At 48.7% G+C, this 24,480-nt stretch overlaps 1 protein-coding gene across 10 annotated transcripts in view; it reads left to right on the top strand.

Annotated features, from left to right (window-relative positions):
* SH3KBP1 (SH3 domain containing kinase binding protein 1) overlaps positions 1-24,480 on the top strand; it is a 334,393-nt gene that overhangs the window by 271,672 nt on the left and 38,241 nt on the right. For all 10 annotated transcript variants that reach the window (XM_023249326.2, XM_019823637.3, XM_023249328.2 and 7 more), the window contains 3 exons: positions 5,732-5,783; positions 8,570-8,650; positions 11,432-11,591. In XM_023249326.2, coding sequence (XP_023105094.1) covers positions 5,732-5,783; positions 8,570-8,650; positions 11,432-11,591 — 293 coding nt within the window. The remainder of the gene's footprint in view (positions 1-5,731; positions 5,784-8,569; positions 8,651-11,431; positions 11,592-24,480) is intronic.

Raw genomic sequence — 24,480 nt, 5'->3', positions numbered from 1 at the left:
TTCCTTCGTTTCGACAATGACTAATCCACTATAAGTGGATTTTGCCAGTGTAACTGTGACTACATTCTCTTTACCAAGTTCTTCGGAGGCCCCTGACGTTAGCCCCCATCATCTGACAACCCAGTTTATAAAACTGTCTCAGCCCAAATTTTCTTTGTTTCTAGTCATGTCCTTCAGCTTTTTGAGGACCACTATTTCTAGTTTCTAAAGATGTCTGATGATATTTCCCCCAAATAGTCTTCCAAAAAGAAACAAATATGTGCTTCTAATAAACAGCATTGTAAAAAAAAAAAAATTCACCTACAGCCTTGTCTGTATGTGTAGTTTCCTGGGTAATTTCACTTGCATAGATGAGGATTGTCAAGGCATAGTGTCACCCAAGTAGGACCTAATGATGGTGCCCTGAGCTTTGATCACGTGGGCTGGATGGCACGCCTTCTCCCTTCTCTGCTGGTACTTACCGCCCATACTCTCTCAGCTGAGAGCCTCATTCAGTGTATTCTTGCCTGAGATGATTCTCTGTCATCATTCCATCTGAAATGTCATCTCTTTGAGGCAGAGCCCATGTCTCAAGCTTCTCCTTCATGGGCCCAAAAGTGTGTGTCTTAGTTCAGTCTGCTATGACAGAATGCCATAGACTGGGTGGTTTATAAACAGAAACTTATTCCTCACAGTCTGGATGCTGGGAAGTCTAAGATCAAGGTGCCAGCAGATTTAGCATCTAGTGTAGGTCCACTTCTTATTTCGTAGATGGCTGTTCTTGTTGTGACCTCATATGGCAGAAAAGGTAAGGGCATTCACTGGGGTCTCTTCTACAAGGACACTAATTCCATTTATGAGGGCACCATGCTCATGACCCAATCAGCCCCCAAAGGCAACACCTCAAAACACCACTACCTTGGGGATTAGGTTTCACCATATGAATAGGGGGTCCATTCAGTGGATGAACATTCAGTCCATAGCAGCATGCTTGGTATATGGTTGGCTCTCAGGAATCACTTGTCCTTTGGTCATTTGGTGACCAGGTGTACCTTCCCTTCCTTCAGTCTCTCCCCTTCTACTTCCTGCTCTCTCCTGTACTAGTATGAGAAAGGAGGAGGGGCAGGGAGAAGCCAGGTCCCTTGTCCGATTCCTCTTTCCAGACATAGGGGAGCTCAGGTCTTTCTGTCTGGGTGTGAGGTCTGGCTATGGGCTTGAGGCATCACTTTTACAGTGGGTGGAGGGAGCAAAGGCATGAGCCACGGGGGTAAACTATGCGAGCATCTTGGGGAGAAGCCAAATACCGAAGCCTGGGTGACTACCCAATGGGCTGGCAGTCCAGCTGCGCCCAGCCAAGAGATGCAGGCCAGGAGACGAGGGATGCAGGCCACCAGACCAGAGGTTAAGTAGAGGAAAGTCAAGAGAGACGCTGCCAAGAACAGGTATTTGTGGTGGCTCCTGCAGAGCTCCTGTGCTAGGGACTCTTTAGGGTGCAGAGGGGCAACTCCTCTGAGCACAGCCCCAGCTGCACTCTTCAAAGGTGTTGCCAAATCTATCAGGGACGGGGGAGGAAAGGGCAGAGTGGAGGCCTTTGACCATTTTTAAACCCACGAGTAGTGCCCTGGTCAGGAACTGTCCATTTTTGTCCCCTCTCTAGCCTCACACAGACACTTCTAGAGAATTTAGCTGGATGCCTGGAAGAGGGCTTCCCAAGGCTCAAAATCAAGCTAAGATTTGCTTCCAGGATCTTACCATATTCATCTAACAAAGCCCCCCTAAAGGGCACCCAGCCATCAAGAGTACGCTTCTCTGGTTATTTTCAACAAACCACATGTGTGGGGCCAGAGCTCTGAAGGCAAGAGGCCAAGTGGCAAATCAAAATTCCTGCCGGAGGGGTGGGGCCAGTTGAGCTGATGAGCTCTTCGCCTGGGACTGGCCAGGCTTGCCAAACAGAGGGCAGAGTCAGCTCTGAAATCTATCAGCAGGAAATAAAACTTGCCTTCCTGCTGTCTTCACTCTAGAACATTCAGATCTATTTCCTTCCTGGCGATAATGGTAAGCGATCAGATCTAGTTAATGCATCCTTTGAAGGATGGTGTTTGCTTCCGTGTCCAAGCCAGTGACTCTACACGGGCAGACGCACACGCAGGCACACGCAGGCCTGGACGCCCCACATATGTGAAGACCGTGGAAAGCATTCTGCTCTCCTAGAAATCACAAAATGGTGGTTCAGTGATGAATTGCCTCAGTCTGGACATTGAGAGGTGTGAGTTCTGGACCTTCTTTGGCCACCACCTGGCTGTTGACACGGCCCCTGTAGGCCTCAGTTTTGTCAGCTCTGGAGGGGACCCTGGGATCACTCACAGCGCTAACATCCTCTGTTTTTAGCATCCATCTGCAAATTGAGCAGGCTGAAGCCACCTGAATTTGGATCTGGAGTGTTCTATTTTCACTACGGAGGGAGGTTTAAAGAGAAGAAATAGAACAAGTGCCTCTAAAAATTCATGACTCAAAATACTCGCCCGAGTTGAAAGGGTGTCTCTGAGCACACACGTGCGGCGCTAATTGGTGCTGGTGAGCGCGACAGAGAAAGCATCGGCCTCCTGCTTAACCTGGAGGCCCCTTCCGTCCTGTGTCCTTCATCCAGTCATGATCCGACATTTGGGGGAAAACCAACTGAGTGATGTGCTTACGTCTTTTTATCTGAGAATCAGGAGTGCCTGTGCTCAGGTTTTCACTGTCACATTTTGCTACAGCTTTTCCCCAGTCTGCCTTCTCGGTTCTCACTGCCCTGTCTTGTGTTGCATTTAAAGCGGAAATTCACTGTAGGCTCACGTGCAATCTTCTTTTAATCATTTGGGGGGCAGCCCAGAGCTACAAGGAACCCTGGCCCTGGTTTTGGTTTCGAATTACCTTAAAAGACCTCGTATTTGAAAATGTGGCATCATTTCTCATCTCAGAAGGCAGGAAGGCTAAGTTTGATGGAATCAGAGAGTGAAGTCAAGTCAAAAGGAAAAAAACCAGATAGCCTGTAGACCCACGCCGCTAATAAGCAAAGCTGGCCCCCGGCCAGCACTGCTCAAGCCTGGGGGATACAAGACAGTCACAGACTGTTACGTCCTTTCCAAACTGCCCCCGCCTGCCTCCACTAGTGCCAGGGGCTCCTCACAAAACCTCACACCTCAGCCTCCTTCCTCTGCCACCGTCAAGCACACACTTACCATGACCACACTTGTCACACGCTGTCTGTTAGCCTGACACATCCCGTCCTCTCTCTCCGTGCCCCTCTGCTCTGCCCTGTCACGCTTCATGTGTCTGCTCCATGCCAAATCTGACACAACACTAAGGGATTTTTTTTTTTTGTGTGTGTACAGTAATCTTGGAAAACATGATCACTTGTGATTGTTTTTTTTTTATTTGGGGCCCTGTGGTCTGAGGCAAGGTCGCTGGGGGAACAGCCTCGGCAAGAGGAGGCTCATGTGAACTTGGTTATAAAAATTTTCAAACGAGCAGGAAGTGAGCAAGACATCCACTGGGTAGGCATCTTTGGGGCTTGGCTGGAAAGAACTAGGCCACAGGGTGTTGGCCGTTCTGTGAATAAGAAATTACTCTGATCCTGAGGTAGAGGAAGGTTAGTTGGCAGAGTTTCAACAATAACTTCATTAGATAAACACACATCTGTCCCCAGTCTAATTTATACAAGCGCAGAGAAGGGAGACAGAAAAAGGAAGAAATTGGGGTGGAGAGCTGGGCAGACAGACGGGAAAGGGCCTTCTGTCGGCAGACAGCCTGGCCTGTATGCGGGGGGAGGTGGCCCTTACAGGATCTTTCTTTCTCTTTTTTTATAAGGAAGTTTGTCTGTACTCATATAGACAGTACCGAAAAATATTAAGAAGGCAACACGCACGCACCCACATGCCCGTAATCCTACACTAGTCCGATACCACGCGATTAATTTATTCCTTTGCAGTCTTTTTCTCTTTCTGTCCATTTTGTAACATAGTTGATTTGTGCTCATACTATGGCTGCAGTTTGATACTTGTTTGTTTCCAACTTTCACATACTACAGTTCCTTTGCTTTTTTTTACACACCGTGTCCGGTATTTGGCCATGTGGTGCTTTGTCTAGTGGATGTGCTCTGGCAAGGCGGGTCCCTCACAGTGGTTAAGAGCACGCCTGTGGGTCAGACAGCATGGGGCTACTCCCCCAGCCCCCCACTTGTTTAAAAGCCTGGTGACTTTGGGAAGCGGCTTCATCTCTTTAAGCCTTAATTATTTCATCTGCAAAATGGGCATAGTAATACCACTACTTACAGAGTTGTCAAAAAGATTCAACAGGGCAGTGCTTACTGATGCCCTCTGTTTATGAAACCACCTCCTCTCAGGAGGGAGGTAATATTATTGTCATTTTACAGATGAGAAGGTTTAGCTAGGTGAGTTCACTTGCCCGGTGTCCACGGCTAAGAATTGAAAGAGCCAGGATTTGTAATCAGTCGGGCTCTGAAGCCCCACCCCTCAGCCACCATGCCACGCTACGTACTAGAAGTAACTTGGCCGAGTCACCCAGCTACTAAAGAGCAGAGGTGAAATGTCACGGAGTCCGAAGCCTACATGCTATGATGCCTTCTGAAAAAGTTCCTTATTGGTCTCATATTCCCCAGGTTTTACTTGAAATCATTTTTTTTTTCTGGTGCCCTAGTACAATAGCAGGCACTGATGGGCACCAGTAGGTAGGGGCCCCGGACTGATGTGGGCTTTTACTGGTCCCTGCAGTGATATCACAGTGCTATATTTTCAGAGTGCAGGAGAGAGTTTGTTGGAACTGTTTAAAAAATCATTGATATGTGATGCCCAGAGAGGGTCTGTAGAAGCATCAGCAGCAACATGGATCATATTCTCAAATCTTCCCTGTTTCCATCTTTTCTTAATGAAGTCGATGTTGAAATGGTTCTCTTCTCGCCTCTGGCTCCCCTCTCTAAGAATGGTGTCCAAGAATTGTGCCCTAGATGGATTCTTGGCCCCTGAATCATTTGCCAAGTCCAGCCTGACCATCTTTCTCCTATAGTCGATCCTGGGTGAGCGAGGAGATGCCCTGGAAGGGGTTCAGGGATGGATGCCACTGATTGCATTGCTGCCTCGTCACCTACAGAGTGACAGGTTGTGAGAGAAAAACAAATCACAGCCCAAAAAAAAAAAAAAAAAAAAGCTCCATTCCAGTTTCCAGGGTACATCTGTTCTGTGGGGGGGGCCTCTCAAAAGGCCTGCCAGCCTTGGGGTCAGAAGGCGCTGAAGGTTTAGAACCGTACCCAGCCCCTCGGCCTGCATTTGCTGAAGGTCCCACATCCGGAGCAGATCTGATTTCGAGCTGTCCCAGTGACTCCTCTGAATCACTTGGTTATTCAGCAGATTAAATCTTAATTGCAAATGCGGTTTCAGCGTAGGAGGACCATTGTGCTTGCTGGTTTCAGGCCATTTTTGCTGAGCCGTGCTTTTCCAGAAGGCTGTTACAAATTTAGAAAGGGGGAAATGGTATTTCATTTGTCCATCAGAGTTTTGTTTTGCAGACCGAATTTATTTTAGTGTTGGTTTAAAGGTGCCAAAGCCTGACATCCCTGGAGAGAAAATGGCTCAATTTTTTGGAGAGCTTCTCTGGTCTGTCCAAACTGCATCTAGAAAACAATGTCTGAGGTCCTTATGTGACAGGCCAGGCTTGCCGACAATCTCATGTGTTATCATTTTGATTGATTTTTCAGAGACCCAAGAAGCCACCTCCTCCATCCGCTCCTGTCATCAAGCAAGGGGCAGGTAATGTACTTCCGTTCTGTCGACACGTGTGTCTGTCTGTGTGTATTTACAGCGCCCTTGGTAGAGCTCAAGATTCTTAGATTCAAATGCTACAGATTACCAAACTGGGAAGTTGCCAGTTGGTCTCAATGGGCAGATTTGAAATATGCTGCCGTTTTTCCTAAAAAAAGAAACATCTTTAAAAATGCATGCCCAGTACAGTGAAAAAATGCAGCCTCCCAAAGAGAATCACCAGGAAGACTTTATTTTGGTGTAAACCATTTTTTTAAATTTCTTTGTATTTCTAATCAACTGCTTTTTTTAATGTTTTTTTTTTTTAAATTTGTTTTTGAAAGAGAGAGGTAGAGGGAGAGAGAGAGAGGGAGACAGAGAATCCCAAGCAGGCTCTGTGCTGTCAGCACAGAGCCCAATGCAGGGCTCGAACTCACAAACCCTGAGATCATGACCTGAGCCGAAATCGGGAGTCGGACACTTAACTGACTGAGCCACCCAGGCGTCCCTAATCAGCTGCTTTTGACGAAATAAAAACTTAATTGTCCTGCTTTGCCTGTGCCCTCCTGATCTCGAGGATCAGCTTAGGGAGGATTGCTTCCCACGGGTCGTAGCCTCACCATGCATGTCCCATGTGGTTAAGCATAGTCAGTACTTACTTCACTTACCCAGCCTCAGGAAAAATGTTATTCTAGCAATAAATGCTTTTCCTCATAATTCTTCTTTAGTCTTGAAAAGAGTCCAATTCACTTTTTCTGTGTAATTCAGATACTAAGGTTGAATAATATAGGAAGACGTGATGTTGTTGGACATTTGATAACTCGTTGCACACAGGGTTCTCATACATAAAAATGATCATTCATATTTCCCAACAGAACTCCTCTTTATAATTATTAAGAACTAATTATGGGGAGAAATCCCTCCATGAATAACTAGTTAAGTGGCATTTAAAAAAATTAACAACTAAAACAGAGGAAGAGTAGGGGTATTTTTAGTTCTGCACATTAATAACTGTGATATTTCTATAGCATTTAAAGTATGAATAAATTTCCAGATTGGTTTATTCACAGATTTATTAAGGAGTGATTTTTTTTCAAGCTCTTTTGGTCTACCCAGTTGGTGGTGGGAGGGGGGATCAGCTTGACCCCAAATTCCTTTCCCATTCCTTTAGCATAGTTGAGAATTACAGAGATTAAGCCCTGAAATGAGGTGTTAATTATATCTCCTGCTCCGCCCCCATCCTCGTTTGCATTGAGCAGTTTAATTTTGCCACCTAGTGGTTCACACCGGATCAATATTTTTTTTTTTGTTTTGAAATTAAAGCTGGCTGTTGATTTGCTTTTCTCTAAAGACCCTTTTCCTAGAGGCCTATGGTGATACAGTACAGACCAAGGAGATGAGCCGAGTGGCCCAAGGCTCAAGCAGCCTAGAATGTAACCAGGATTGGATTCTTCGTGGTAGTGGGATTGTCCGTTCCTCCTGTGTCTCTAGGAATGATAATAAACTTCTTCGTTCTCATTAGAGGCCTAGATTGTAGCATGATAGGCAAATTCTTTTCCTTTTAAAGCAGTTTTACCAAAGGTTATGCTGGATCTCTTTAGCTATTTTCCAAGTGTTCTTATGCACCTGAGGCCACAGGCACTGCTCAAGACCCCGGGCGCGGGAACAGCTGGAGTCTGCATGGCCACATGCGTGCACTTGGGGAAATGTAATATGTAATATTTGAGGGATTCAGGCACAGATAGAAAGGACTGAGGGAGAATCGCGTATCTTCTCTGCACATCCCTCCACTTGAAAATGTGCTCTAGTTCTATTGCTGCATAGCGAACCGTCCCAAATCTGCTGGCAGAAGACGACGATCTTCTTATGTCCGAGGACTCTGGGGTCAGGAATTTGAACAGGACACGACCGGGACATCTCGTCTCTCTGCTCCTTGACGTTTGGGACCTCAGCTGGGAATGCTGGGCCAGCTGCGGCTGGAGGACCCACTTTGGAGATGGCTGGTTCGCTCTCATGTGTGGCTCCCCTCGGCAGGAGTAGCTGGAGGGCTGGGCTCAGTGGGGGCTGTAGGCCAGAGTGCCCACACATGGCTTCTTCAGCAGGCCTCGGGGTTGTTGACTTCTCACATGGAGGTTCAGTAGTCCGGCGAATGAGCTACATGGTCTTTTGTAACACAGACTTGGAAATTACATGGTATCGTATCGGCCACTGGTTGGAGCAGTCACAAGCCTACCCACATCCCAGATAAGGGGACACAGGCCTCACCTCTTAATGGGAGGAGTGGCAAACGATTTGAGGCCATGTTTTAAAACTGCTATCACGTGGAATCCAGGTCCCTGTGAAACTTCTTTTTATTTGTAGAGCAAAAGCCATTGACCCATCATTTGCATATTTTGATGGATGACTTCTTTATACACATTTTCCACCCACACCCCGTGATTTCCTGTGACTGTTTTGATGCCTACGGAAGTCACATTTAAATATCAGAAAATATTCATGGTGTTCTTGTAAATTAAGGATGTATACGCAAGCAAACTTTTTTTTTTATTAAATATAATTTATTGTCAAGTTGGTTTCCATACAACACCCAGTAGGCAGGCAAACTTAATTACACAGGCCGGAAATGGCTTCTGCCGTCTCTAAGCAGCTTGTGTTTGCCAGGTAACACCAGCTCTTCTCTTAGGGGGAAAAAGTCTATTGACTTTGCTCTACCTGATAAATATTTAAAATGCTGGTGTGTCTAATAAATGGATAGAGAAAACATGCTCTGATCACTGCAATCCTTTCCCCCTTAGGTACCACTGAGAGAAAACATGAAATTAAAAAAATACCTCCTGAAAGACCAGAAACACTTCCAAACAGAACCGAAGAAAAAGGTAGGAAATCAAGTCTTCGTTGGCACCAATAGAACAGCGAGAGCCAAAGCTGTCGGTCCTGGGCTAGTCCAGATTACCCACAGAGTTTGTTTTTTGGGGGGAATATGGTGATTATGGTTTTATTCTGGTTGCTTTTAAATACCCCATCTCTGAGGGAATAGGAGAGAGGGTTATGTGGTGCTCCTTTGGGCCAGAATTCCTCGTCAAATGAAAAACAACCAGCCCGGTCACTGGACACATTGGGCTGCTTCCATCCCGGTCTTTCTGCCGTCACCGCCCTCCCTACACCAGCAGCATCCTGAAGTCAAGGTGCTGACTGGAAGTTTCTTGAGGGCCTGGATGTATCAGCCAGTTTCCATCCCGCTGTCTTCTGGGCCTAGTGCCCCAGGAGAAACTCCCATCCAGACAAACGAAAGCTGTCATCCCCCCGTCACTGCTGGACCTTTGACTCTCGATACTGTGTCACAGACACATGTACTCGGTCAAGAATGCTGGCGGTGGGGGGCACGGCAAAACAGGAGCAGCAGCGCGGTGCCCACAGTCCCCTGAAGGCGTTCAGGACTGTCCTTTGAAGGGAAGTAGCTTCACCCGCCTCACACGGTTTTACACATGTGTTTGACTCCTGCCGTTCTCCGTGTGTCTCCCAAAGAAATCTGCACACTGTGGGGGGCTCGTTTTGTTAGGTGTCCGCGATGTGATTGATCACACATTTTATGGGAAAAGTGCTGTGCTGTTATGAGCAGGAGGTAGAGCAAATTCCATTTTAAAAAGCAGCTGTTTGTAAGTCACAAGAGCGATGCTGAATTAATGAACGTGATTATTTGGAGGTGCTCCTAGGTGGCCTCACAAAATTTTATTGTGAAATTTAATATTTTATATCAGTCTGCCAAAAGCTTTACCAACAGTGCCAGCCCTTAAGAAGTTACACCTCCTTCTTTCACAGGGAACACTTGAAATTTGAGTTGTGAAACCTCATTGTGAAGGCCAGGTCTGTGTCCCAGATCAGTGAAAAAACAGCCCTGTGTGTGTATCACATGAATAGCCCTTTGGTCAAAGTGTGTGCTGTGACGTAACCAGACACTGCCCCCCCCCCCATCCCCATGGGCACGTGATGAGTTTCTGGCTCTGTGATAAGGACACTTCCTGCTCTGTTCCACGCTGACTACCATAAGGACTTGGCTTACATGTGAAAAACTGCCCTAGTTGGCTGGCCGAGTGGCCACACACTTCTGGTTCCTTCCACTCCTATGGTTCCTTGTTCCGTGCCACGGTGAGTCAGGAAGGCAGAAACCCTGGTCAAAAGCAACAGGGAAGCCAGAGAGCCAGCCCCACCCTGAGGCTTGGCCTTCCTGTTAGGTGGGCATAAACCCCCCTCTCATTTGTTCTGCAGGCTGCTGGAGGCCCTCCCCCGCCTCCCCCCCCCCCCCAGCAGGAGGAATCCCCCCTCCTTTGCATTTCAACCAGGCCCTTCTTCCTCTGGTCCCCACGGGCAGTAAATGAGTTCACAGCATTTGGGGATGGAGCATAGTCCCCTACTAACGTGTGGGGATGAGCACAGTGATATGTGTGGAGTAGCTGGTGGGCTTTTTAAAGCTTTGCCAATCAGACTGGGCACCAGAACAGTATGAGTTTGTGTTTGCATGGAAAACGTTTTCAGGGTTGCCGCTTAGCAGCGAACATAGGGAACCTGCCTGTCCTCCAGTGGGTGGCCCTCTGAAGTTCCATCTTTATAAGGAAGAATATGGATGCGTGCTTTTTATTTTTAGTTGTGTTTTTTTTTTTTGAGAGAGAGAGAGAGAGGTGGGGGGCACAAGTGAGCTAGGGGCAGAGAAAGAGAGAATCCCACAAGGAACAGAGAGAGAGGGAGGGAGAGAGAGAGAGAAGCTGGGCTCACCAGAAGCGGGGTTCGTGTTTTACCCTAAGCGGGGCTCGTGCTCACCCGATACGGGACTCAGACTCACAAACCGTGAGATCGTGACCTGAGTCTAAGTCAGATGCTTAATGACTGAGCTGCCCAGGCACCCGGATGCGTGCTTTTTACACCACACACAGGGCAAAGCTAACTGGAGACACGAAGCTTGTCCGTCATGCTGCACTCACTTGGCCGTCACATCTGACTTTAACTTCATTTTAGTAGCTCTGACTCCAAAAACCCTCCGTAAAACCCCAGTTTACCTTCCAAGTTTGAACTGTGCACAAAAAGGATCCGGAATTAGTTCCTTGTTCCTGGAAATGCCCCCCGTTTTATTGGCTCATGGTCCTTTACACAGACTGACCTGAGAGGCGTCAGGCCTCTTCCCTCCCCACACCCAGCAGGTCCTGAGTTTTACCAAACTCACCAACCATTTGCTGAGCAGTCTGCCTTGCTGGGCTCAGGTGAGGGAGCAGGGAAGTCTGCCTCTGAGGGTGGGTTCTGCTGCCGAGAAGGGAGCCAAGGCCTGATGAGTGGGCCTGTGGAAGGATGAGTAGGACCTCACCACCGGTGGGCAATGGCCAGAAGGGCCCTCCAGGCAGAGGCCAGCATGAGCAAAGGCGATCTGTGGGCTGCAGCTGCACGGGGCTTTTTCTCACATGACAGAGAATAAATGATGCTCTAAAAATAAGTAAATAAATTAAAAAAATTTTAAAAGATGCTCTTTCACCTTCTACCTTCACAAGTAGCATCGGTGGTTGTTTTTTTTTTTTTTTTTTAGAGAGGGAAACGCACAATCTGCCCCTATGTACTGTCACTTACACTAGGTCTCTCTGTCTTCTTTATGCTTTTTAAACGATGACTTAAAGAAAGACCAGAGAGAGAGCCAAAACTGGATTTACAGAAGCCTTCCGTTCCTGCCATCCCGCCAAAAAAGCCCCGGCCACCCAAGACCAATTCTCTCAGCAGACCGGGTGCGCTGCCCCCCAGGAGGCCTGAACGACCAGTGGGTCCCCTGACCCACAGCAGGTACTGGCTCCGCTCTTGCCGCTGGGGGCGGGTGAGGGGGCAGGTGAGGGTTGGCGGCGGGACCCAGGAGAGGGGCCATGAGTGTGGCCAGCTGAGGGAGGGGGGATAAAGCTGCCCACCCTGTAGCAAAGCCGTCTGCAAACTCCGGCTACTTCTGTCCTTGCTCCTGTGCTTGGGCAGCAGTGGGTGTGAGGCCGGGACGCACAGCGTGGGTTTTAGGGTTCGAAGGTGGGGAATCAGGTATCCGGCAGGCAGGCCCTGCTCAAATGCAGGGATTTTTCCCTGTTATTCTTTCTTTTTTTAGAGAGATTTTTGTTTTAGTTTTGTTATTCATTTTGAGAGAGAGAGAGAACGAGCAGGGGAGAGGCAGAGAGAGAGAGAGAGAGAGAGAGAGAGAGAGAGAATCCTAAGCATGGGGCTCAAACTCACAAATCATGAGATCATGACCTGAGTTGAAATCAAGAGTCGGACGCTTAACTGACTGAGCCACCCAGGTGCCCCTTCCCTGTGCTTCTTTAGAGCAAGCCAGCTGCCCTTCAGACTGGATGTCCCGCTGGCCTCAGGTATGCATATCTCACTGGGGGCTCCATCCCCTGACCCTCTCCCTGCTCTCTGGTGCCTCTTTCCACATCCCCAGGCTCCCTCTGCCCTTGACTGCACAGCCCTTTTGTGGAACCAAGGACCCGGCCTGGCAAATATTGTCTTAGTGTACGTGTCTCCAAACTATGAGACCATCAAAGGCAAGGCACACACGTCGTTCAGGCCTGAGTTCTGAGATATGCCTGGCACAACTCAAATTTGTTCACTGGCTGGCGGGACGAACATGTCAGTGATGAGGAGTCACAGTTGGACTTTGTTCTTCCAGACCTGAGATGCTCACCACAGAGCAAAGAAGCGTCGTGTTCTCTGCACAAGTTAGTTGCCGGAACTTTCCACTGTTACATGTGTATTTTATGTGTTGGTGTCCTGTACCCGAGCAAGCTCGCGGCCTGGAGGTCTTACCTGTCAGCACATAGGTTTTGTTCTTTTGAGTTAAGTTTGCATGGTGAGAGCCACGTGGGGCCTCAGCGCCCTTGCCTTGGAGTCATGCAGGCCTCCAGGTTTGCATCTCACCTCACCTCATAGGCATGTGAGCCTCAGCATGTCACTGCCCCGCTCACCTCACTTTTCCATCTGTAAATTGAGGAGGATAATGGGATACACCCAAAAGGATGGACCAAGATAATTTCCAAGTGTGTGGCCCCATCCTTGTGTTTCAGTGTTAGTTTCATCGTCATGCTTATTTTTTTAAGGTTTTATTAAGTCATCTCTTTACCCAACATGGGACTCAAACTGACAACCCGAAGATCAAGAGTCACACGCTCCACTGATTGAGCCAGCCAAGTGGCCCTTGTTGTCATTCTTATTATTGCATGTCGAACTGGGTGTATAAATGCACTGACACAAGAACAGCTAATTTACCTTCTTTAAATTTTTAATGTTTATTTATTTTTGAGAGAGAGAGAGAGAGAGAGAGAGAGAGAGGCAGGCAGAGAGGCAGAGAGAGAGACACACACAGAATTAGAAGCAGGCCCCAGGCCCTGAGCTGTCAGCACAGAGCCTGACACGGGGCTCGAACTCACGAACTGCGAAGTCATGACCTGAGCCGAAGTCGGGTGCTTAACCGACTGAGCCACCCAGGCACCCCGCTCATTTACTTCTTAGTAAAAAATTTTTTAATTGTGGTAAATACACAGAACATAAAATTTACCGTCATAACCATTTGTGACATTAAGGACATCACATTGTTGTGCAACCACTATCATCCATTCGTAGACCTCTTTTCATCTTACCAAACTGAAACTCTGGACCCATTAAATGCTAACTCCCCTTCCTCCTCCCCCAGCCCCTGCCGACCACCATTGTACAGTAGACCTTTGAACACACAGGGTAGGGGCACTAACCCCCATGTAGTTGAAAAGTAGAATTTTTGACTCTATAAAAACATAACCACTAATAGCCTACTGTTGACTGGAAGCTTTACCAATAATGTAAAGAGTCGATTAACACATAGTTTATATGTTTTGTATTATAGACTTTGTTCTTATAATAAAGTAAGCTAGAGAAAAGAAAACATTAAGTAAATCATAAGGAAGAGAAAATACATTCATAGTACTGGCCTGCATTCATTGAAAAAAAACCCACGTGTAAGTGGCTCCACCCAGTTTAAACCAGTGTTGTTCAAGAGTCAACTGTATTTTCTATCTCTGTGAATTTGACTCCTCTAGATGCCTCATGTAAGTGGAATCCTAGAGCATTTGTCTTTCTGTGACTGGCTTATTTCACTTAGCCTGATGGCCCCAAGGTTCATCCATGTGGTAGCATGACTCATTTACTCTTAATATGAACAACAATATATTGCCCCAATACAGAGGCGGGTAGCCATGTGAGTGGTTGAGAAATGTCAGAATCCCTGCCAGCCATGGTGGATGCACGTAAGCGCACCTGTGGGAGGCCGGGCTGCCCAGCTGAACACACAGCGGTCATCTCAGTGCGGGTGAGCCTCTCGGAGTGGCAGCTGCTTCCCTGTGTTGTTCGGCAGGCATCTCCCAAGGTCCAAACAACTGCCACTATAGGGTGGCCCGTGGGGAAACCGATGAGACCAGGGCCACCATTGAGTTGGTCAGGCCTTACCCGTTGTGCCCTTTTCTCCTGACTGATAGAAGGCTGTTTGCACATGTGCACAGCGGGGCCACTTGACAGCCTCAGTGACCTTAGCTTGGGCCTCTTCAGTAGCCTGGTTGGCCCAGAAGCCAGCGCTCCAGAAGAAAAATGTTATGTAAACCTAAGTGCTTCTGAAGAGAATACAGGCTGTGCAAACAGGGAATGGAGAGCAAAGGTTGTACATCGCTTTGTGGCGGGTGAAAGGGAAAAAGAGGGCCCGTTCTGCCAAACTCTCTTAGTCTGCCAGGGACTACACACATTTCCCTGAGGTCAGTAACAATTTCCATAATATTCTTGCTGTTCTCTCTCATGATCTGATCTGAAGAGAAGGACAATTCCAATGGCTTCTTTGCCTTGGAAGGTTGCCGTCACCCGTCTCGTTGTGGGATAGGTGCAGACTTTGTGAGCCATCAATTAGACCTGGTCCCGTTAGTTCCCCTGTGGACCTGAATGCAAGGGAGAAGCAAATTATAACTGCTGACCTTCTGGGCTCACAGAAGTCCCCTTTGCTTCTTGCCTCTCCCTCGCTCTTCTCTGCCTCCAGCTCGCGCGTCTTCTGCTTGTCCATTAGAAGTACGGATCGCCAGGGAAGGTGCGTGAGGAGGGCTCCGTACAGAAGCCAGTGGGAAATGTAACTGTTCACATCTGCGACCTCCCACTCACCCTGTGGTGGCCCAGCCCCCAGGGCACTGGGTCTGCAGAAAGAGGACAAGGGAGGAGAGCCCCTGGCTTCCCGCCTGAGAGTCCTAGGAAATGGCAGATCGAGACAAGGCTGGGAACGTTTGGGGAGCCAGTACCTGCTTTGGCCTCTTGCTCAGCCAGTTGAAGGGAGGACAGTGCCTGCCCTAACTTGGTGATTCTCAAATTTGAGCGTGGGTCAGTCACCTGGAGACCTTGTTCCAACAGATCACTGGGCCCCACCCCCATGGTCGCTGACTTGGTAGGTCTGGGGTGGGCCTGGGAATTTACATTTTCAACAAGCTCCCAGGTCGTAATCTGAAAGCTTCTGGCCCACATTCATTCACCCTGTGAGAATCCCTCGTCTAGATTCTCCCACGTTTTTGACAGTTCCCTACCCTTTCCTGGCTACCTCTCATGCACCTGTTAACGCTCCCCGAATTCAGAGCCCAGTTAGCACACCCAGCTTCTGGAAGCCTTCCCTTATTTCTTGTGATTGCTCTGTCTCCCAAATGCCTGACACCCCATGTTTCGCCTAGTGTGGGGCCCCATGCTGTGCACTTGGGATGCTCACACCCGCGGACTCCTTTACCAGATTTAAAGCAGATCAAGAGTGTGTTTTGTCATCTCCACATGCTTTACAGGGTTGAGCATATGGTAGTGGCTCATTTAACACACTTGTTGAATGCCACGGTTCCCACAAAGGGAGGGATGTGCCAGTGCTTACATTTTGTTCACTTTTGCCTCTCCCATCATCCTTCCCAGGCCCTGTACAAGCTCTGTGGTGTGTGTGTCTCATGTTCTGAGTCACCCAGTGTGCCATGGATTTCAGCTTTAAGCAATTTAAGAAGATCAAAGAAAGGCTTATTGTCTCTCAATCCTCATGCACTTCATATTTTTTGCTAAGCAGGTACATTGGACAACCAACCCGTATATTGGTTTATGAACTTGTTTTGTTCTGCCCAATTAGTTGAGGTAGGAATGTCAACACCGTTCAAACTGTTTTGTGTCAGTGATCCTCTGGAGAAAAGGCACTGTCTGCTGTGTAAACCCAAATCCTCTCTAGGATTTCCCTGACTACATGGATGGACAGAAAGGTGAACACACGGACACACAGTCATCATTTGCCATCCTCATAGGGAGCTAGGCATTGCCCCTCTCGCTGGAGTGTCTGGGCTCACACTTGCTCTCACCAGCCAGAAAGCTTGCTGCCAAATGTGGCTTCCAGAAGAGATTGGTTTCTTTCCATTTAAACAGGAAGTAGTATCTTTCAGGATAAAGGAATACATAAGTTTAGGAAGAGGGGAGTCATTTTTAGATACATTCGTGTAACAGCAATGTATTGAGGGGCCCCTGCATGCAAGGCGCTGTTCGGGATCTCAGTGTTGCTGGGGCTCAGCTATAGATCAGTTTCCGGGAATCACATCTAGGAGAACTAGAATGACACCCGGGCGCAGTTTTGTGTCCAGTCTGAGCAAGTGGAAGCATGCCATTAATGTACTTACCCATTGGTAAGAATACTCTTCCAATTTCCGGGAAGTAAGTGAAGATGGAATTTTAACAGGGGGAAAAAAAAAAGACTTTTTCCCAAAAAATAAAATTTAGTACCAGAGTTGATTTAAAAATTGAATGATAAGAGATTCTACTAGGCCCTAAGTGCCTCCTTTGTTTGAAAGTCTATGCCTTGGGGGTGCCTTCGTTATTATTTCACAGTGTGCGAAGACAGAGTCTGCTGGTCTTACCCAGCCCACCACGTATCTAAGGTGGGGGGCGGTGGGCAACGAACATTCTGTCCGCCACATTTTCACACTTGAGAAAACGGAAGCTCAAGAGTATAGAGCCTACTCACTTGTTTTGATATTTGATCATAGAAAGATTTCAGTTGACAGAATATACCCAAACCTTTTTGTATGTGTGTGTACACATACACACGAACCTGTCACGCTGTATGTCCCGTAACATGTATTACCGATGTACCAAATGTGGGTTCAGAAACCTCTGTGAAAGGAGGTGCTGGAACTTGGGAGAAGGGTCCAAAAGAAAATACAGGCCAAATCCAAGGAAATGCTGGAGAAAAGCAGGTTGCTCTGAGCTCAAGTGATTATTCTGTGCAGCAGAGGCAGCACGCCAGAAACCTGAGGGGCAGGGCAGGTGTGTGCCTTCAAAAGTAAATAAACCCAACAGGGAAAGAGGTAGAAGCAGGCTAGAACAGGTTTGTTAATCCTTGCAAACATAGATACCCTAATTTGTGGTATTTTTTCATTTTCTTCCCAAAGAGCGGGGAAGCTGGAGCAGGACCTTTGTTCTGAGTTGCAGGGGAATCCTGCCCGTTGTCTGCTACAGCACATCCAGCACAGAGCAGCGCGTGCTCTCCACGTAGACGGGGCAGGTGACTGGCAGGGCGGGGACAGCGAGGCCAGTGTTCCAGGGGCTGTGAGTGATAGACAGGGGGCCCGGGGTGGAGAGGAAGGAAGTGAAGCTGAAAGGCATAAGGAGGAGGTGAGGTGAGCAAGCATAGAGAAGAACCGATGGCCAGGAGAATGGCAGATGCTGGTCAGAGAGGGGAGGCGTGTGCTCATCACTTCACAGGTGGAGTAGGTCTGAAGATGAACTTATCCACAGAGAGAGGGGCCGTGAATCTGGGTGACTGAAGATGAATGAAGGTCATAAGAACTGAAGGGACCGGGGGAAGGAGGGGCTGGCATTGGGGATGGATTGCCCACGTGGCTGTCATAGGCTCAGGAAGATGGCAAGAGCCAAAGTGAGGGGAGGCTGATGTTCTAGAAGCCAGTGCCCTCCCCCATGGATGTTAGTGTGTTCTGGCAGTTGAAGACATTCAGTGATAAGAAAGATTCCACGGTCAGGCTGGTAGCAAGCCATTCAGAGAGGAGACCTCAGATGTGGGGGAGTTGGTACCGTGGCTCACGCCTCCCACAGGGCACACCTGAGTTCAGATGTGGACGCCTGTGTCGGAGGAGGGATCTCAGTGAGAAGGTGGGCATCTGGGTCTTGGACACCAAGCTGTGGGCAGGAGACCCGGTGACTTCCCAGACCTGTGCCGCCCGGAGATGGCTGTTGCTTTAAATGTAAACCCATGAGGTACTTTTCCTGTGAAAGGCTGGAGGCCCTACTGTGTAGATGAAACACCGGTTCCAGTGGGGACGGCAGTGGAATTGCAAGGTTTCTACTTGTAATGAAGATGGGGCCTGGATTTCACAGGAACACTGGGAGATAAGACGCCGTCGAGCTCTGAGACATTTGAGCTTGAGGCAAAGATTAAGTAAACATTTATATGCCAAACATCAACTCAGTGCTTAGGGAAGGGCAGATGTCTCTCTTGAGACCAATTTACCCACATGGAAGTTCCTTTTTCTTTAGATTTACACAGGCAGCCCGGCTGCTCAAGCCCCTGGGGTTACAGATGAACAGGAAATCAGCTTCCAGGTCCTGATCACTCTGTGAGGGGTCTGGCCCCCATGCCTACCACAAGGAAGCATTTAAAAAGACCTCTTTGCTCTTACAAGGTATAAACCAATCAGTCAATTAATCAAACAAGAGGAAGAGAAAGATCGCTGGTGCGTGCAAATGCTCCCCGAGCAGGCCCGTAAATTGTGCACTTGGGTGTTTAGGCCCTCATTTGGACTTTGGATTACTCGAGTGTTTGAGAGGTCTTTTCAAAGAGTCCTAGTGGTGCATCATGTAGTGTTGGAGCGTTTCCCTTCTTTTCCCCAAATCAGGAACCAGCCATGTCTTTGGAGAATTCGGGAGAGAGATCTTGGCTAGACGTTACAGAGGTGGGTGTCACTGGCTCATGGATGGTAATTCCAAGCATGGAATGGCTATGATCCCTCCGGGAGATTAGAGTAGAGAAGAGGAGAGAGTGGAGCCAGCAGTGGGGGAAATTGTTATTTATAGGGTAGAGGAAGGACTAGGTGCCATCAGAAAGGGTGGATGGGGTGTGATGTCAAGGAAGCCAGAAGAAAGGAATGTGGAACAACTACAGATCGGTGGGAAACTGATTACCACATACATTGCCGCTCCCCAGAGTTTCTGATTCACTGGATCTGTGGGAAGGCCTGAGAACTTGCATTTCGAGCAAGCTCCCAGTGCTGCTCCTGCCGCCGCTGGTTTGCTGAACATGCTCTGAGAACCCCACCACAGTGTGCACCAGGGAGGCTGAAGGCCATCCACAGGCTTTGGTCACTAGTATTGACCCTTGGTGATCCCAGTCCAGGAGTTCTGTGCAATGGTTGGTGGCTAGAGACAGGCTTGGCATGAATTGGAGAGAATGGGCAGGTGGCCAAGCTTGTGTAGGCTTGTCTTGTGAGAAACTTGGAAAAAAGATGGAAAATGGGGGCTTACAGACGGGTACAGTGATGAGAGAGGAGTGTGTGTGTGTGTGTGTGTGTGCGTGTGTGTGTGTGCACGCACATGCACGCGCGCTTATGTTTGGGCCCGGCCCTGTTCTGGGTAGTAAACTGTGGTAACCAGGCCAGACATGATGGTTCCTGCCCACCTATTGCTTTGGAGCCAGGTACACCAGGGCCAAAACCCCAGCCCTCTCCTTCCTCAGCCGGTGACCTTGGGCAAGGTGTGCACCTCCCCGAGTCTCTGCTTCTGCCTCTGCAGAATGGTGGATTGAGGCCTGCCTTGCTCGGGTGTGCTGATTGAAACCAGCTGCTGCACCTCAAGCCCCTGACCCTCTGCCTGGCACCTGAGAGGCACTCAGCAAATCCACGCATGCTTCTTTTCCTGCCATGCGGTTGCTCAGTGGTGACCTCGCTGGGAGAGGGGTTTCCACATGGCGAGAAGCATGCCATGCACTGTAGCCCTGAGGGAGTAGGGAAACATGGACACTCTGAGACAGCACGTCAGGAGACCTTTAGGGGGTGGAAGCTTGAAGCACCTCCCTCAGAAGCAGCTAGAGATTCAGAGGAAGTCAGGGCTCACGGAAGGCCGTGACTGAGGGAGGGAAGTTCATTTCTGGAGCATCGCGACCCCACAGGGCACAGGGGAAAATACCTTGTCACCTTGCAGGGATGTCTGCATTGTTTGCTGACCTCATTTCATTTGTGTAAATACCCTTCTCTCTTCTTCCAGCCGCCCCTAGAATGAATTTTATTGCCTGCAGTGAGAACCAACAGTAGTGACAGGGTTTAGCCCCAGCCCAGACTGAGGCACACCGGTTATCCTGCCAGGGATGGTCCGAACCAGGCAAGGGACCAGTGGGGGACTAAACACCTCGCACGTGCACGGTGCTAGTTGGGTCATACAACGCTTTTTCCACGGACTCTTTCTTTGAACATTTTCTCAAATGGCACCTCACAAACTTTTCTCAGAGTTGCATGATGATGACTGCCCCCTCTTCTTGGCATCTTTAAAGCCCCTTGCCCCTCTGAGATGCCCAACTGTGGGTGTGCAGATGAGGGGTGTGATGTCAACCTCCTTTTGTCTTAGGGGGTTGTGGGTTTGTGCCCTGGATGGGCTTTGGAGAGAGGCCTCTTCCCACACACGCTCGCAGAGTCTGCACAAAGAACAGAAATTTGGAGGGGAATTGAGTGGGCAGTGTCCCATCACCTTCCACCGTGTCTTCACCAGCTATAAATAGCCAAGCTTGTTTGTGCTCGTCCAAACAAGGACGCGGTACAAGGGACAGCTGCCAGGAAAACTGCTCTGGTTCCAGCTTCTTTCTCCCCTGGCCTCGTTTGGCCACAGTTAAGTGGGAAGTTCTCCGTCAAAAGTACCTGCGATCCCTGGGACATTTTTGGCCACCAGGTGGGTATGTAGGGACTCCACAGATACCAGCAGCACCTTTGGACCCTTATTTCTCAGGAAAAGGAAGGAGACTTCTCCTGCCCTCCTGCTGGCAAGCAAAGGAACCTGGACTCACCGCTGTTACAATTTTGTCCTTTACTGACGGAAGGATTTTACCTCCCTGGGCGGTGACATCCCAGGGCAGAGCTCTTCTGAAGGACCGGCTTCCCACCTGCTGCCTTCACAGATGGGTGGAGTCTTCTTATAGTTGCTTATTTGAGAGAGGAAAAATTCTCTAGAAGCATAAAGCATGTGAATGTGGGTACTCATTTTGATTATTGTCATCCCAGGTGTGGTGGGCCAAGATAGGGTGGACTGGGCATCATCAGGAAGCTTCCATCTGGTTTCACTTCTGCCACTAATTAGCCGCATGGCCTTGGGCACATTAAGTCCCATCCTTGGAGCAAAGACCCTTGACCAGTTTCAGTGGTCAGAGCCTGAGTGTGCAATGTTACGAGCAGGCAGGCAGGAAAGCAGGCAGGGAGCATTCACTTCCTTCGGCCTCGCTTTCTTGCTGCACACTGGGACCAGGACAAGGCAGGTATACAATCAGATGGGGTAGTTTTACATTAGAAGGGGCAATGAAACATAGCAGAGTGGGAACAAGAAAGAAGAGAGGGTAACTCACGTCATTTCTCTAGGATCTTCACGTTGACATCTGCCGTCGTCCATATGTGTTGACACCTCCGGAGTGGGATGAAAGCTGGAAAAAAATAGAGGATTTGCAGGGTTGCGCCTTGGTTTCCTGAGCATGAGCACGGGAAACCATTTCTATTTCTTTTCCTTTCCTTTCCTTTCCTTCTCAGCTTTTTTTCTTCCCCCCACCCCGTAACAAATTTTAGGTAAAGCCCAAACATTTACATTATGGGAATAGAGGCTTCTGAGAGTGGGCAGGAGGTCTGCCAAAAAAGAGTCCTCACCTGGACTTGGGATCTTTTGTTCAGTAGGAATCTATGGAGTCACTCTTTTCCCCTTCGTCCCCCCTCACCTCCAAAAGGATTGTGGTTCTTTTGGGTGGCGTTTGATTGCTACTGTTCATTTCTGTATTTACTGGTTTGCTCGCCTCGGCTTCCTCTGCACTTCAACACCTTTTCCAGGCCACATGTCTTGGCTTAACTGTCCCACCTTGGGCTGAATTGGGCCATGCCACTGGCCGAGCTCCTGTTCTCAAGGGATGCACGTGGCGCATCTTCCACTTTTCCGACTGTACGCGCCCCTTCTCTTGTCTTGGGTCTGAGTGGGAAGAGCAGGCACCTGGGCTGGTTGGTATGTGATTGTTGTTTATTAGTAGTACTTTTTTAACTTGGGAGCAAAGGCGATTTACTCGGCTCTGGCGGTGAGCAGTGATGACGCAGGCCGCCCGGCATCCTCAGTGACTCACTGTCCCCGTGACCAGGAGGCGGCGTGAAGCAGCTTTGAGAAGTGGTCGAGAGCTTGGGCTCTGGAGTCAAAGTTACTGGGTTCAAATCCAGACCCTGGTATCCTACTACTTTTATGACCTGTTGTTAGCAAGTGACTTAATGTCACTGAGCCTCAGTTTCCTGATCTATATGATGAAAATAAAGGGCATCACAGGTGGGGTTCTCCAGGAAGTAGGCCCTGAGGCAGCGCTTAGTATGCGAGCTATGTTTTTGGGGTCAGTGCCCATGGAAGGGGGAAAGAAGCAGCGTTGGGCAGAGGGAGAAGTTGAGTTGTGATACTGGCTCGCGAAAGCCTCGTCCGACTCTACGGGGAGGGGCTGAGGTGGCTCCTCAGAGTTGTCTGTGTTGGGCTGAACTGGGCAAGGTTTTTATACTGTAGAGCGTGGGCCGCCCTGAAAAGGATGTGCCTTGGCCAAGGAGGCGCTCAGCAACTGAGGTGGTCCCCGGAGGGGCCAACGGCGCCCCCAGCGGCAGGGGCATCCAGCCCTTCACCAGAGGGGGCTCCCTGTCCACTGTGCCGAGCAGATCTTTCCAGGAGTGGTTGTGACAATTGAATACGGACGGAAGGAGCTGACCCTAGTGCCTGGCTTGTGACAGGCCGTCAGTATGCAGCAGCTGCTGCTGCTGCCTCTGTGGGATCGTGGGTTCCACTTAGGCCTGCGGGTGTCCTTGAGCTAGTCAACCCATTGTCTGCAATTTAGGCTCCCTGTCCAGGAAAGCAAGGAGACTTCCCCTCAGTTACCTATCCAGGTCTCGTGTTTCAAGTGTCACTAACCAAAATTGCTCAGAAAAATACAAGACAGTAGCATCATTTGGATTTAAAAATCAGAAATGAGTAAGGGCAGCCTTGCTCTGGTATCTTTGGACATAGGGTGATATTCTTGCTTTCTTTTATTTTCTCCTTTTATTCAGCAGCTGTGGGCATAGAAGCTCGCCATACATAAATCCTCTCAGGAGCTAGTAAATTCCAAAAGGATTGGATGTTTCTTTTTTTGTTGCATTTCGTTGCATCCTTTTTGCCAAAATGGTACCCATGTGTTGGGCGGACTGGAGAACAGAGACCATCAAGGGCTGCGGCCTCATTGGGCATCAGCCACTCCAAACATGTGCTTTGGAGAATTTCAGAAATCCTGGTATTTTTCAGAACTGAAATTCATTAGCATTGTTGTAAGAGTCTATAAATACAGTGAAAAGCATTTACAAATAGACATTGTAAAATGCTTCCACACCCACAGTCTGAACACTGTCAAAACACCAGCTGCAGCTTCCCTACTTGGAAGGAGCAGAACCTTTTTTAAACGACACCTACTGTGTTTTCAAAATAGGCTTGCTTCTGGCCCTGTATAGAAGATAATTTCAGCCGAAAGCCTGTGTCTGGCTCTTGGCATGCACGACCGGGGCTCAGAGAGATGAGGGGATCCTAAGCTTCCTGTCCCAATACAGCTGGCGCATTAACATCTGGGGACAGGTCGCTCACGGCTGGTGGCTCCTCTTTCTTCAGGTGGTGTGTCATGCCTTGGACCTCTCAGTCTCGGATTTGTGACGTCACAGGCCCCCACCTGGTTCCCGGATGAGTTCCAGGTGTGGTCACAGGTGATCACAGGGGCACCTGTGGTCAGGGAGGTCCTTAAAGGAGAGTTTGCAGGCAAGGGTCAGGCAACGTCACCTTTTACCTTGACATTACTGTTGGGGAGAAAGGAGAGAGAACATAAGCTGCCTGACTTGTAGGAGTCTCTGATATTAAAAGTGAACTTGAAAAACACATAAACCTTAAAAGGGAAAATTGACCTATAGTCTTACCCCAGCGACTGCTGTTAACAGCGACTGCTGTTTCTCTCCCATCTTTTTCCCTATGTATGATTTGGTGTGTTTTTCATCGGTTTTACATAGTTAGGATCATGCTGAATGTCATACAGCGTTGGGGGAAAAATTGCATCTATTGTGCAAATACATAATGCATTCCCATTTCAGAACAAAGCCAGATGTTCATTAATTCCACAAGTGTTTTTGAGCCCCTGCCGTATACCAGGTGCTGAGCTGGGTGCTAGAAATCACCCATCACACTACCCAGGAATAATCACTGCAAATAATCTTCCAATCTTAAAAGGAATAATCCCTCTTCCTGATACATAAGAAGGGTATGCGTGTGTGTGTGTGCATGGAGGGGTAGGTCATTTGTAACTGGCTTCTGTCCTTTGCCATCATAGCATCAGTATTTGTCCTTCTTGTCATAAAGGTTTATAAATGTAATTTTCATGGCCATCAAATAGAGG

Source organism: Felis catus, chromosome X (assembly GCF_018350175.1).
Source record: "Felis catus isolate Fca126 chromosome X, F.catus_Fca126_mat1.0, whole genome shotgun sequence".
In the NCBI taxonomy this organism is placed as follows: domain Eukaryota; kingdom Metazoa; phylum Chordata; class Mammalia; order Carnivora; family Felidae; genus Felis; species Felis catus.
This window is presented reverse-complemented; position numbering and strand designations above follow the sequence as displayed.